General features: G+C 36.6%; 2 protein-coding genes across 2 annotated transcripts in view; both read right to left on the bottom strand.

The window, feature by feature from the left end:
- Positions 1 to 10635, bottom strand: part of LOC145683878 (uncharacterized) — a 55013-nt gene extending 44378 nt beyond the window's left edge. Inside the window, exon 1 of the mRNA XM_081755509.1 lies at positions 9776 to 10635. Within this exon, the coding sequence (XP_081611635.1) occupies positions 9776 to 10531 (756 nt within the window). The 5' untranslated portion in view covers positions 10532 to 10635. The remainder of the gene's footprint in view (positions 1 to 9775) is intronic.
- A 2327-nt stretch (positions 10636 to 12962) lies between these two features.
- LOC145683043 (uncharacterized) lies at positions 12963 to 13418 on the bottom strand. The gene has a single exon (XM_081754401.1). The coding sequence runs from the start codon at positions 13416 to 13418 to the stop codon at positions 12963 to 12965; it is 456 nt and encodes a 151-aa protein (XP_081610527.1).
- Positions 13419 to 15445: the final 2027 nt, after the last annotated feature.

Raw genomic sequence — 15445 nt, 5'->3', positions numbered from 1 at the left:
TACCAATCTAGATTTAACGGATTATGGAAGCAATGGATGAAATCTGGAGCAGACAACTCAGTTTCAAAAACCTGACTTTAAACCTAAAACGTTGAGTTTACCGTATTATAACGGTTAAAATATTGGGTTTCGAACCCACGACCCTGTTAATTAAATATTTAATGATAAAGAAAATGAAGACTGATTTCACGGTCATAAAATCCTATCTTCCCACAGTATTCCAAGACTTTAGGAAAATAAGATCCCCCTAAACCGTGAGAGCAAGCGAAAATGTGTTTGTTTTACTATTGTAGCGTATTTATATTATCACATGCTGCAATGCTGAAAAAGAATTAGGCTCTAATGTTTAATGTATAGAGACGAATTAGACTGACTTTCACTTTCCATGAAAATTGGAATAAATGAATTTTGAAATAAGTAGACAAATACCCTAGACTCAAATTGAGACCGAAAGTCCTGAAAATCAGTTTAATGATAGATTGCACTAGAAATTTCCTGCATTTCCTAACATTTTGACCTATCAAAACCCTCACAGAAACGGTATTATTATTATTATTATTGAGGTGAGGGATGCAATAAGTGGCTTGCAAAAGAAAAGTTTACAAATTTAGGTTAACAGTGAATAAAAGCTTTAATGATTAAAAATAAATGTTAAAAAAAGATCAAGTAAATACGAAAGGATAACAATGAATTTTGAAAGTATAATAACAAATAAAACAACAACAACAAAAAAGAAAAAAAGAGGGTAAGGCGTGAAGGCCTTAGCATTAAAATGTAATCGTCAAACGTATTGCAATTTTTCTCCTTCTTGACCTTCAACTTGAATTATTTTCCTGAATGATTTGACATACTTGAACCAGGCAATGACATAGTTCTTTGTAACAAGTTTTAATACATTAATGTTGATTTATTATTACACACTGAGTTCTTGAAATTAAGGATCCAAATATAAATTAACTTATTAACCTTACGTTGACCAATATCGATTGACATAATTATACGAATTAGCAGATAATTGCTATTGATCAGTTGATACATCATCTCAAGATTTATAAAATTAAAACGAATGTGCATAGCTTCTCTGGAATCTACTTTTGAATACCAAAATTTCGACTAAGTAAATCAAGTAAATTAGTGGAAAGAGTGACATAAGAAAATAGAGAAGTCATGACTTTAAAGAAAATTGATAAGAAATTTTGAAAGAAAACTGGGACTGCCTAATAAGAAGAATTGAGCGATAGCTGAATTTTGATTTTTTTAAATACAACTACGACTAAACCTTAGGGCCTAGCTGGTGCATATTTGCATATTTAGGTATTAGCAATAAACATAGATTATATATCAATACGAATTACACTGTTATTTTAGCGCACACAGAAATATACTAACATACATACATATAAATGAGATATGGAAATACATACACATAACACAATTACTACATCAATATTATATATAGATATGATGCAAAGACGTCTGTTCAAAAGGCTTTGGGTAGATTTAGTTGTTTTCTGCAGTTTATTTATTATTATTATGTTGCAACATTTTCTTCTGACCTGGCTGTTAATCGTTTGTCTATGCGCACAGATCTTGATCTCCCTATTGCTTAGGAGGATCAAGGTAATTAATTGATTGCGGCTTTGCTTAGCCTAACGTTTTCATGATAGTTAAATAATTATTCATTTTTTACAATATCATGTTTAGCCAATGGGTAAAGTATCTTTAACATGACTACCTATAAGATTTATATATTTTATTTTTCTAACCAATGCTTTTCTATTTGATTTCTCAATACTACATTCTTTCAGTTCTCATGAGGATAGTAACTGAAGTTAATTTTTATTTCACAAATGCCTACTAGAAAATATTAACACATCATTATTCCATACTAACAAAAATATTCACTGCATGACTTTACGTATTATATATACATACAAGTATGCTTTGGACATTTTTAAATAATTCGACAAAATCATAACTTGAACGCTGGCGTTACTTTCTTAACTAACATTACATACTTAATATTATAGAAAGTGTCTGGAGTTTTTAGCAGTTACGTCTGGTTAGTTTCTTTCTACGAACAAATTTTAAGCTACATCTTGTAGAAGCAATTTACTAAAAGATTTCTTTAAGTCAACAAAAAAAATTTAGAAGTTTTCAAGATTATTCAGAATCGCTATAGTTTCTCGAGAGCTAAGAAAAATACTTTTAAAACCGAAGATAGTGCTTATTTACGTCCAATGTCCAAAATAGAATACTAATTTCGAAGTATGAAAGCAAAGTTAACGTCTTTCCAAATATCAGTGATTCTGGCACTAGTGTTTACGCAGCAATGTCTTGCATTTCTATTTAAGAATGAAAATTTCTTTCAACACCAGTAAGTAAAATAGGTTGGTCCTACCTTTCGCTACCAGTGCTATTCTCACCACACACCTTCTTGCCACACACATACAGAGGTCTTCGCGGTTCCTGGGTTGGTGACCCTTTGAGGGGTCAGTGAGTGTTTCCAAAAATGTCTCTCAAAAAGTGTCTATGAATCTAAGTTTCGTGCTTGAGCCATGATGTTGTTACTGTTTCAATATTATGATCACTAAGCCTCGATAGGATATAACGAGAGTCAAATAAGTTTAGTTTTTTTCTCAACTCCAAATTGTAATATGTTATGTACAAAAATATGTAAATAACTTGATTCTTGATACAAGTTTGTGGCTCGCTAAAGAAAGTGTAAGTAGCGTTTATGTCAGTCCGTGTTGTGGAATTTGGACACTGCGGCTATGTGTTAACTTAGCCTGCCATCATTGTCACGATCAACTTAAGTGTATGTATAATTCTGTGGTGTTGTATTAAGTGTATGAATGAAGTTGAAATGTTCTGTTTTATACCACTGATGAGTTTAGACTGACTCGAGGTTTTTAGTTACTAATTTTCCTGATGATTTGGATCCGCCTGTAACCTATTTTCTGAATTTTTCTTCTTTCTGATTCGTCCAGTAGCTTTTGCTTGCGTTTTGGATTTTTAATTAAGCTATACGACTCTTAACGGTACTGGAGCGTCTGTTTTCTGAAAAACGTGCTTTTTTTTTTTTTTTTTTTTTTTTTTTTTTTTTTTTTTTACAATATGCTTCTAAAATTTTCTGGAATTTAGAATCGGCGACGTTCTGTCCTGTGTGTGACTTTGTTAAAGTCTTAGAGATGTGTAAAAAGTTTATCTCATCTTGGTTTGGAGACGAACGGTCGGAAATGTGCTCTTCGCAAATTTTTAGGAATTAACTTCCATTCCGATTCCATTCAATTTGGGTAGGTTTGCAGTTTCCTTGCTCTTTCACAAGATGGTGCTAAGAGTTTTTCAAGTTCATTGTCCCTTTCTTCACTGGGTCGACGGTGCTCTGTGTGCATGTGTGTGGTCGGATGAGAAACAACGACGGACAATATTGTTAATCATTTCTATTGAAACTGTTGCTCAGGAAAAAAAAAAAAGAAAGAAAAGAAGGCGCCTTGTACTTGAACTAGGAGGAAACTAAAGAAAATTGTGATCCTATTTGAGTCTTTTTTGTTTTAAATATATATACACAAAATTTTAAATGATATTCACTTTTAATAAGATGTATATGAAATTAAAATTAAATAACAATGGACATAGATAGCAATTGTTACAGTATTATAGTGTATGCACAAGATATTTTACACTGTTCGATTGGATAGTGTACTTGACTAAAATTACAGTATCTACTGGATTATTCCGCTTTCTTTCGTAGTATAATTTTGTGTATTAGCATCTACAGACTTATTATCGAAAATTACGGACAATCGGCAACATCAAACCGCCATTACACCCTTTTAGTCCCTCAAAACGAGGGATGAGTGTACATAACAAAGAGTGGGGATGAATAAGGAAGGAAAGGAATGTAAACAAAAAGTGAAGAAATAACTGCTGGGATAATAAATACGAAACTGACATGTGAGCACCAAATAAGATTCACAAAGTAATTAAGCTGTTGGTACGGCATTAAATCTTTCTGATGTAATTTACGTTAAACTCGAGGTCAGAAATCTGAATGCGAGGTTTATGGCATTACAACTATCAAGACACTCGAATTTTCACACTATATGACCGTCGGGGTTCAATTATTGAAATTAAAAATACTATGTTCCATATGATAAGGTACGAACAAATTTCGCTCCAAATATACAAAGTTATCTCTCTCATATATTACATACGATTACCTTCTTTTCCTAATCCAGACAAACTTTTGATCACTTGATTTCCTGTCTACGAAGAATGCAGAGAAACGTAAATTATGAAGCGTTAGCAGTGTAGTGTGTTTCTATTCGAAACACTTTATTGTGAAGTACCGGGTTCATGATTCATGAAGTATCTACTTAACGAACTGATTTGGATAAACATATGATCTTTTACACGTAATAAACGCAATAAACTAACACGGGAGGGTCCCACAAGTTGTCGCTAAAATCTGATTGCCGCATAGCGCATACGATAAAGCATCATGGAATTATGTACGTTTAAAGTAAATATCTTGAAAACCGTTAAAGCAATCAAAACAAAAGTTGCACAATATCATCATTATAATCATAGGTATTCTGCCTTTATTGGCAGGTCACTTGCCGCAGCTGAGAAGCTTCCATGTTCCACGGTCCTCCGCTAACCTTTTCGTCTTTGCGTATGATCTTTCTGTTTTAATATCACCCATTAATTGCAGTCTCCTTCGCCCCCTCCCTCTTTCCCGCCACCATACCCTCTAAAACGTCCTTCATGATACAATCTCTTCTTAGGCAATGTCCCAACCAGTTTCTTTTCCTCTTCCTAATAATATCTAAAAGTGTTCTTTTCTCACCCACCATTTCTAACACTCTCTCATTCGTTTTCCGCTCGACCCAACTAATTCTTTCCATTCTTCTCCACACTCACATTTCGAAGACTTCCATTCGATTTTCGTCACCTTTACGTAATGTCCACGTTTCCACCCCATAGAGTACAACACTCCACAAGAAGCATTTTATGAGTCTTTTTCTCAACTCTTTATTCAAGGTCCCACAAAACAGACTTTTCTTCCTCCTAAAGGCTTCTTTCGCCATTCCTATCCTTGCTTTTATTTCACGTTCGCATTTCATGTCATTACTAAGAATACTACCCAGGTATCGAAAACTATTCACTTGTTCTATTTTCTCCCCTCCTACTTTTATATTTGACACAGACCCCTTCGTTCCAATCATCATGGCTTTTGTCTTTCTAACGATTATTTTCATTTCATATTCTTCAAAGCCCTTTCTCATTTTTTCTGACATTTTATTGATTTTCTTTTCAGATTCTGCAAGAAGCGCCATATCGTCTGCAAATCTTATGCATCCAATCATTCTACCTCCTACCGAAATGCCATCATCATCATGTAGGCTCTTTTTCACTATCTCTTCTAGATAGACATTAAATAGTGTTGGTGAGAGGCAGCATCCTTGTCGAACTCCTCGTCCAATTGCACTCTCTTCCGCCAGTTCTTTCCCTATCCTAACACTTACTTGTTGGTTCATGTATAAGTTTCATATGAGTCTTCTATCTTTCCATTCCAACCCTATCTTTGTTAAAACTCCCAACAACAATTCCCAATTCACGCCTAAACCATATTTGCCTACGATACTACCTTCCTGTTTTTCTCCCACAACTGCATTGAAATCTCCCATTAGAATATTGCACAATATAATGAGAACAAAATGCCCTATCGAAAGCTACAATATTGCCAACTCAACAAAAATATTTTGTTTGAAATAGTACCATATAAAAGTGTGCACAGATTTAAAATGCACTATTATCACTACACATAACAGTGAAGTGTAGTGGTACAGTGTTGCACACTATTGGAGCTACATGTGCTGAAAATGTACACTCATGTCCAAAATGATTTTCACATATCTATAACTGTCTTCTTGTAAGAATATAATTTGATAATGATTGTGCAGGGTACTTTTAATACTGATACTATGTGTGTAATCGGGAAATGTATATTTGTGGTAAATTTCATAGGTAAGGAATTATAAATGTGAAAATTAGAATGAGTAAAACAAAAGTACGAATGAACAAGAAAGTTTTAATGTTCTTATTTACTGCTCTTTTGACATGAAATTTGCCACATACTTGTCTGCCGATTATACAGATACTAACATTATAAGAAATATCGGGCGAATTCGTTATCAAATTATATTCCTACAACAACATATTTATAGACATGCGACAATAATTTTTGGCATGAGTGTACAAGAGAAGTCTGATATGTGGCAACAAAGGGTAATAAAGGAATGCACTAGAAACAAGTGAGGATTTTGCATTATACTTCTGTAGCCCCGATGAATAAGCAGACAACTCGCGAAAACAAAATGATGCGCGCGAGGAAAGAAACACGTGTTTTCTAATTCTGTAAACTAGTTCTCATTATCTTATCAATATTTGGAAGAGTACTTTCTTGGTTTCTGTCTTTCGTGTTAAGTGACTAATTATTTTATTTCCTCTCCTACATACCATATGATTATGTTTGTACACTGTAATATTACCATATTCACTTTGGAAATATAATTATTTTATTACTACCTCATTTCATTTTTAGTCGGCCAGGATAGCCGTGTGATCTAGAAGGCTAGACAACCGACATATTAGACATCGCAGGTTGCACTCCCGCCTCGGACATGTTTTTGTTGTACTTTACACCTTACATTTCATTGTAATCTTTCTCTTTCATACTGATTCGGATCCCACTTTACACTCCTATATAGATTCGGAGTTGACACAGGACGTAAAAATGGCATCAATCAATTTCGTTTTTCAAATGCATCAATGTTTTGTGACACTGATGACATTTTGCTATGTTATACTATCTGTGTTATGCATTTGAAATAAGTTCATAGTATGAGACCCAGATTATTTTATTACCATCTGTTGCCGCATATCAGACTTCTCCATTGTACATTTTCAGCACACTAGCTCCAATTGTATGCAACATTGTACCACTACACTTCACTGTTATGTTTAGTGATAATAGTGCACTTTAAATCAGTGCATACTTATATATGGTGCTATTTCAAACAAAATATTTTTGTGCTCAGTTGGCAACACTGATTTACCTATGGCAACACTGTTTATGGTTTTCGAAAGGGTATTTTGTTCTCATTATATTGTGCAACTTTTGTTTTGATTGCTTTAACGGTTTTCAAGAAATTTACTTTAAACGTATATAATTCGATGATACAATTTTTTGGATATTCAAATTTTGAAGCCCAGTAACTCCTGTCCCTCTGGTCCATAGCACCTTAAATTTTGCTCATTTTCATTTCTCATGATGCTCTATCAGATGTGCTATGTGGCAATCAGATTTTGGCGACAACTTGTGGGACCCTCCCGTGTAAGATGATGATATTACAGTGCATACTAAATACACACACTATTAATATACTATCAATTCATTTTGGTCCATTTCAGTTGAAAGAAAGCACAAGCGAAAAATGAAAGTTGGAACAAGTTATTTTTCTTTCCTTTTGTTGCTACCAATGTATGAACTAATAAACGCAGAAGACACATTTTGGCCAGCGAGTATTTGCTCTACATTTTACGACTGGAATAACAATTCATTTCATTCAGTAAACAAAAATAACATTCATATACGGACAAGACAACTTGAAAATTGTTCCTAGTCCAACGCAAGAGGATACAGGTTTCCATTCATCCAGTTCTTGATTCGAGAGATTCGTGGAAACGTCGCTTATCTGCAACCCGTTACACAACACTGTAAAATGTGTTGCGTAACACGTGGGGCTGACCTCTTCCAAAAATGAAATGGATACAATTATGCATTCTGACAGAAAGAAGGATGATAACTGAATAATTAGTGGGGGAGACAGGAGAACCTCAATATGTAGAAAGAATGTACAACAAATTTGTACGCACAAAAGACAAAAACTTTATAGCATCTTCAGCCACCGAAGAACAATGATTATTAATACTTCAATAGTGTCACTCGGAGTCATAGTGGCGGCTCTTAAGAGAAGTAACCCAGATAAAACCTTTATCGATACAAAGTAAAGGTAGACAACTTTTTTAATGTTCTACTTTTTGCTCTTAGTAATTAGGACGTTAGGTAAGTTGCCTTCCTTTAGTTTATAGCAATAAAATATTAATTTTTAGAGGCGCTACTGGCTATAGTTATATAAAAATAGCAGGGTTCCCATAGGGCGTTACATCCTATTTGTCGCCTCTCTCAACTTGAAGTGTCGCAAAACTTACATACGTGAAACGCGACATGCAAATTTTTACTCTAGTATATTATTTAAAGAGTGGAATAACACAAAAGCTCTCTCTTCATAGAGTTCGAATATTTTTTTTTCACTTTCTTATTACTCACTTCTGTAGTGGTACTCAAAATTCTGTAGAGCTCCCTTCTGGCTAAGCGGTTAGCGAACGCGCTTTTGGCGTGGTGACCCATGTTCGATTCCTGGTGGTAGCTCACGTGGTTCGGATCCCACGTTAAGCTGTACTATCACGTCTCAAACAGCCTTTCTGATGAAAGGGAAGCTTTAAAAAATCAAATCGAAAATTTGTGTTTTTATACTGATTATAATACCACAATAAATAATTTCTTTTAAAAAAATAAACCATAAAATCGAGTCATACTTTTTTCTTTTTTCTTAAATACAGCGTCGTCGTGCGAAAAATGTAGAAGGTACAGTGGTTTAAAGTTTGGGAACCTTTGGCCTATATATACACAAACATATACGTAGATAAATTTCCAATCTTAACCCGGGACTTAAGGATCTGTTTATAATTTACTATCATACTTCACTCTAGTTGCTTATATTCCTCCTCCTCCTCCTCGCTCCTTGGAATTCAGATGAAACGGAATTATGTTTTAGTTTAATCTAAGGCAACATGGTTCATAGCGCACTTTATAATTCCGTCCTTCAAAGACAAAATTACTATGGAACTTTCTCCTTACTTTTCTCCTTACCTATGTTCATTCAATTTCAATTACCAGTTGTGACTAGCGTGTACTAGCGCCAGGGGGATAAATTACTTTAGCTAAATTTTTCAGATTGGGCTACATACTGTATCTAGCCCTATATTAATAACTAGGAAATCCCCCACATGTTACTGCAGGTAATATTTTGGTTTCCCCTTCTGTGTCTTTCATACAGAATTTGTTTGAAGTCGAAGTCTCACAGTAAATTCAGGACAGCTCATATGGGCATTTTAGTTAACCACCCCTGCCCATCTTTTTTCAAATCTACGCCAAATAATAATAATAATAATAATAATAATAATAATAATAATAATAATAATAATAATAATAATAATAATAATAATAATAATAATAACGATGAAACACACACGAGTTTAATTTTTTAATGAAAATGTGCAAATATCAAATTTGATGTGTGTAACCTTACAGAATTCCAAGATATTGACATGTTATTGTAACACCAACCTCACCCGTTTCCAACCCTTTTTCTTCTTTTACGTCAGATTTATATATAGGTCTACAAACGCTGAAACACAATCAAAAACTAAACACCTAATTTCATGTTTCTAACATTAAAGGATTTCGTAATAATGAATATATTATAATGACTGCAACACCATTTCTGCCCTTTCATGTTCAATTTACAAAAAGTTCTTCCTTTAGTGGCACCTTATGTCTCAATTTCAAGTTTATAATATAAATAATATATATAGGCTAAGATCGACGTTTGTAAGCTTCATAAGAGTAAGAAACATTACTTACTTGCCAAATTAAATCAGCACTACTTTCTACCACGGCACTACATGGATCTGGTAGTTTTGATGGTCTTTCCGTTTTGTGAACTTCAGATATAACCGTACCACACGGGGTAGGAAGATCACTGGGAGTCTTTTGTTTTATTTCTTCACTAGCTTCCTTTTCACTCCGTGCACTCGTATCTTCATGTTTCATCTTTGTTGATATGTCGTGATCACTAGTTACACGCGATGCAATTGCTAATTGTTGTGGCTCCGAGCCTAACTTCAAGTCATCCTCTTGCATTTTGTACGAAACGTCTGCTATTGTCTCTTGTGGCACAGACGAAATAATAAGGGAGCTTTGCGAATAACTGCTACTTGAAACTGTTGAAGTAGACTGCGATTGATCCTTGTCAACAGTTTCCTCAACTTCCTTATCTACCAACGGTTTAGGAGAAATTTTCTTTCCAGACTTCGATCCATATTTGCTGATTTTCCTTACTACCGATGATATCTTGTTTGGTTTTCGAGTCTTATGTCCTTCAGTGATCGGATTATCCTTGACGTTCTTCTTGTCAATATTCTCTATTTTTTTCTCTTTTCCTCTTGTGTCCTTTTCAGGTTTCTTTCCTCCTTTTGAAGAGCCGGAGGTTTGCTCACGATCCGAGAGACTTTGGCTCTTCTCTTGTTTCTTTATTTTGTCTTTTTTAAACAATTTAGACACAGCTCCTGATGTACGCTTCAGTGAGCTGCTCTGAGATGATTTTTCTGGGAGAGACATTGAGGAACCACAACTGTCAGACCGATTCTAAACGCACATGTTCATGTATACACAATACATTGCACATAAAAATAACAAAAGCAGTGTTATTTCGTTTCCGTTAAATGTACGTACAAATATATGCACACGAGATCATTATTCTTTTGGTGTCTCGGAAATATTAACGCCACAAATAATGCATCAGTTTCTTTTTCTTAAAATTAAATGCACTGCACCTGCCTCCAACCAAAACACATTTTCAAGTTACTGCCAGTTTTACTGACACATTGTAGTTGGACCGCTTCATCAACGCTGAAGGGCTTCTGTCACAAACAAAGCACATACGTTTGGCAGCTTTAATTTCAATGACGCAAGGAAGTCACGCAAGGCTGCACGAGGAAGGAACAGCGTTCATGGGAAGTAGTAAGCCTTGAAATATTAAGTTTCTACAGCAGATGGGAAAATTGCTATAGTCAATATAATATTATATATATATATATAAACTGACTCAGTTAACTACGCTTATTTACCGGTATTTATTATTGGCAATAATGACTCCTATGTATCATAAAGAACAAACAAGTTTATTTTATTCTTAGGGGCGAACACCTATTTAGGTGTCCATTTTCTTGTTATATTTTAGGTGAAAATAAACTTGTATTTAATATTCCGCCCCGAGATTATGTCCTTTAGAATAAAGAAGATGAATGATAACTCTGACGAAAGAACTGCTGCTATATGAAAGTAGGAATATTCCGAGAAAACATCGAAATTATATCGTTCACAATAGCTTGGCCGAAAATCGATTAATTAATTTGATTTTAACGCCCCTTTCAGCAACGAGATTATATGGGACGTGGAACTAGAACGTGGGTCCAAACATGAGCTCTCGCCGGGAATCGAACCAGTTTCCTACGCCAAAGGCGAGTACTCCAGCCGCTTAGCCAGTTGGGAATAATGCCTGCAATTCTTCGATATACAATGTTTTACCACTGAATCCAAGTATCATCACGCTATTTAAGATATTTACGTCAAGCCTACAGCCATATTTTCTGAATGGTGGGCATGGTCAGATGCTGTTGGTTGGATTAGAGTTCAGCGTTCTTTTTCAGCAATAGAGATATGAATATACAGTTTACGGTAGAACCCAAACCACCATAATGCGTTCGTATTTCTAAAACTTTCTCACCAGGATCCAACGCTGGAAATCATTGCACTAAATTCACATGCGCTAGCTACTAGACCAACGGGGACAATAACAATAACGAAACATAAATTCATCACAATCCACATAGATTTTTAAAAAATGACTAAGTATACACACTAATCTGCATGAGGCTTTTCAGCAGAACTGGGAGGTGCTGAATTTATTCTCGAGGATGAACACACGGGTATAGCCACGGTAAGTTAGACGCATTATAGAATTGCGCTATTATGGCTCGATTACAGGAAGTTATAAAGAGTGATATAGTTTTAAAATGTTTACAGAGTATACATTTACGCTTGGCATAAAAAACATCACAAGAGATGCGGTATTTTCATTTAATAAACAATTTAACACGCATGTACCGATAATCCCATTAAAATATAAAGGTTGTGGTAATACTTTGCAGTCGTAAAGCATTTTATGCTATTTTCTTAATGATACTTTTATAAATCACTCCATTAATAAAACCACCACCATTTATAAATCACTCCAAAATCGCCTACTACACGTACGAACGAAGAAAATCGTGCCCGAAGTATCAGAAGGAATTAAGAAAATGGTGGTGGTGATTAGGATATAAATGCGAATATCACAGTTAAATAAAGATTTCGTACTGATATTCAGTGACCAAAACGGCACAAATTTGGACAGTTAAAGCTCATGCAGGGCTCATAGTGGTCTGGTCCAGAGGCGGCCTTAGTAGTATGCGGGGCCCCGGGCGCGGGGGTTCGGTAGGCGAAGCTCCCTTCCCCCCCCCCAAAGCCAGGAAACATAGGTGAAATTTTTGAGTGGGTAAGGGGTTCTTATGGCATGGGAGTCGATATAACTTACGACATTAATGATTCGGAAACATTTTACATGCATGCAAGATCAACAAACTAGAACACATAATAAAACTATCACTGACTTACGAAGCCGCTGCTTTGACGGCCACAGACGGAAGTCCACTTTTCTGGCTTTTCGCTGTGTAAAATCGTTGATAAGGTCCTCGTAGTCCATTGTTGAGGCAAATTCAGTTTCGATGAACAAAATAGCTAAACCGCACAATCTGCTTTGCGACATTCTTGATCGTAGATAGTTTTTGATAAGTTTCAACTTCGAAAAGCTTCTTTCCGCGCTGGAAACTGTCACAGGAATTGTCAACATAATTCTGTATGCAATAACGATGTTGGGAAATGAATGACGAATGGGCCAAACGTACTGAAGACACTCTTGGGCGGCATTGGTGCTATCAGGAAGCATTTCTCAAAAAATCTTCAAGTCTGCGCACAAGTCAATTCCGTCCAAATCGCGTGAATCTTCTGCGCGTAACATGTTGTCCAAATCCATGCAGCACTTTAACAAATAATCGTCATTCAATGACCGCAAACCCTTCAAGTTGTATAGAAATCCAAAGATTGAAGCATACTCTTCCAGTTGTACGAATCTTTTTTCCATTGAGGTAAGTGCTTGATCCACTATCCATAAGAAATATCCTGTTCTGAAGGATTCCTCCGGCGAAGATGTTTCTTCGTCGTTACCCTCATAATCGAATTGTTTTCTTTTGCATCTGACTCTTCGTTCCTTGAATTTCTGAGCTACGTTCATTTCGGACGCAATTTCCTTTGCTGCGATCATAGCATCGGAGAATCCGGTTTCCCGGTACTTTCTCAAGAAAGTAACAAGGCCTTTGATTTGCTGTATTGCCACATCGAGCTGCATGTCAGCTAATTGCAAAGTTTTGCTGACAGCATTCACAGCAAATAAAATGTCATACCATATGATTAAGCTCAGAATAAACTCGAAGCTTTCGAGCTCATAATTTGCAAGACATTCGGCTTTACTTTTTACTAGCGGATCATTGGCGATATCTACGACAGTCAACAGTGCCTCTCTGACTTCTTTCGCAGCGCTTTCACACTTTCCAGGCGGCACTCCAACCGCGTTTCTGAAAGTGAATTTGTAGTCATGAAAGGCACGGTTTCTTCCAAAATTTTCCACCTTTCAGCAGAGGCAGCAAAGCATTTATATTTTCTCTGTATGAAACAAAAAAACGTCACTGCTTGGGAGTTGCATTTAGCCATGTCTCCAAAAACAAGGTTCAAATTATGGCAGCCACACGGAGTGTAAAATGCTCGACTGTTCATGCGAAGAATGTGCGCTTGAACTCGTTGGTGTTTTCCCTTCATGTTCGCACCATTGTCGTACCCCTGGCCACGACAATCGGCGATGTCCAGACCGAGGTTCGCCAGTGTGGCAAGAAGAGCTTCAGACAACCCCTTTCCTGTTGCGTTGTCCACATCCAGAAATTCGATGAAGTGTTCCACCACCTTCACTTCCGGATCTGATACGTCCACAAAACGCAATATTAGGGACATCTGCTCTTTGTGGCCAACATCAGGCGTGCAGTCAAGGATGACGGCAAAATATTTAGCAAGTTTCACTTTATCAATAATTTTCCCCTTTACTTCTGACGCCATCAGGTCGATAAGCTAGTTTTGGATCCTATGCCCGAGGTAATGGTCGTGAGCCTCGTCGTTCTTAATTTGGGGGAGATGTTCTTGCATAGTTGGATCGAATTTGGCCAGCATCTCAACTAAGCCTCAAACTGACCATTGTTTGGCGCATAAAGTTTCTCCGTTCTCCCACGAAATGCGCTGTTGTTTTCGGCAAGGTACAGTACAATCGCTAGAATTCTTGTTAACACTGCGCGCCAATGCAACTTTCCTTTTCTAATTCGTTCTAGCATCATGTTATCTATTGCGTTACCATTGGACATTCTCCGAGCTGATTCCAACCACGCTGTCATGCACTTAACGTGATTTACAGAAACTTCGTGGTGCTGAAGTTTATCGCCAAGATGCTTCCAGTCGCAGCAGCCTTCGTTTGCTAACTGGCCGCTAGTAGCTGTCGTGCCAAACAACTTACAAGGAAAGCAAAATATTCTGTCTCTGATCTTCGAATAACTTAGCCATCGCCTATCCACTGTTTTTCCGTTCGGCATCCTCCGTGTAAAGAAATTGTTCGAAAAATGTCTGTTACCTTCGTCCTTTGGGTATTCACAGTCACTTAGCCTGATTGGACCCTTCTCCACTAACATGTCACGCACTTCACTGTTAATATGTTTCCGATTACCTGGATCGTATATGTCCTCGAACAGTGTGCTCGTCGTTTGAAGAGTGTCAGAAGTATGCAGAGGAATGGTCGCGCTTTCACAGGAGAGGTCACTTTTTGGGTCTGTTGCAATAACGTTGTCCCCAGAGAATTGCACCAAGTTTTCATTGTTACTTGTGGGACAACAGGGCGTAGAAACAGTTTTGTTTCCGGCTAGTTTATTTTCTTCGTCGGACGCAAAACTTGGTATCACAACTTGGTCTGTCGCATCACACCGGTCGCTCACAGTCACAGACAAATCATCGTCCGTGTTCTCAAGTTTTTGGTGTTGATCCGCTGATTTTACCGCTACAACAAACTTATCCAAAGATCCCTTTTGCTTCTGAATGAAATCTTCTTTATATTTCCGTTTCTTGGCTTTGGCAGCCCCACTTTCGTATTTACGGAATTTGTCTCTGTCTCTGCCACTCATGATGGTCACTTATTCTTTGCCCAATAAACGAATAATCGGAAGACACTCACGCACTAATCATAATATTACGTATCCACATCTCACTACGACTGCGCGGTCCGAATTCCGAAGCCAAAGTGAGGTGCTACACAAGGAGTGCAATAGGAGCTATTTCTTGGAAGCG

This window comes from Thermobia domestica, chromosome 4 (assembly GCF_964235325.1).
Source record: "Thermobia domestica chromosome 4, izTheDome1.hap1.1, whole genome shotgun sequence".
Taxonomy (NCBI): Eukaryota; Metazoa; Arthropoda; class Insecta; order Zygentoma; family Lepismatidae; genus Thermobia; species Thermobia domestica.
This window is presented reverse-complemented; position numbering and strand designations above follow the sequence as displayed.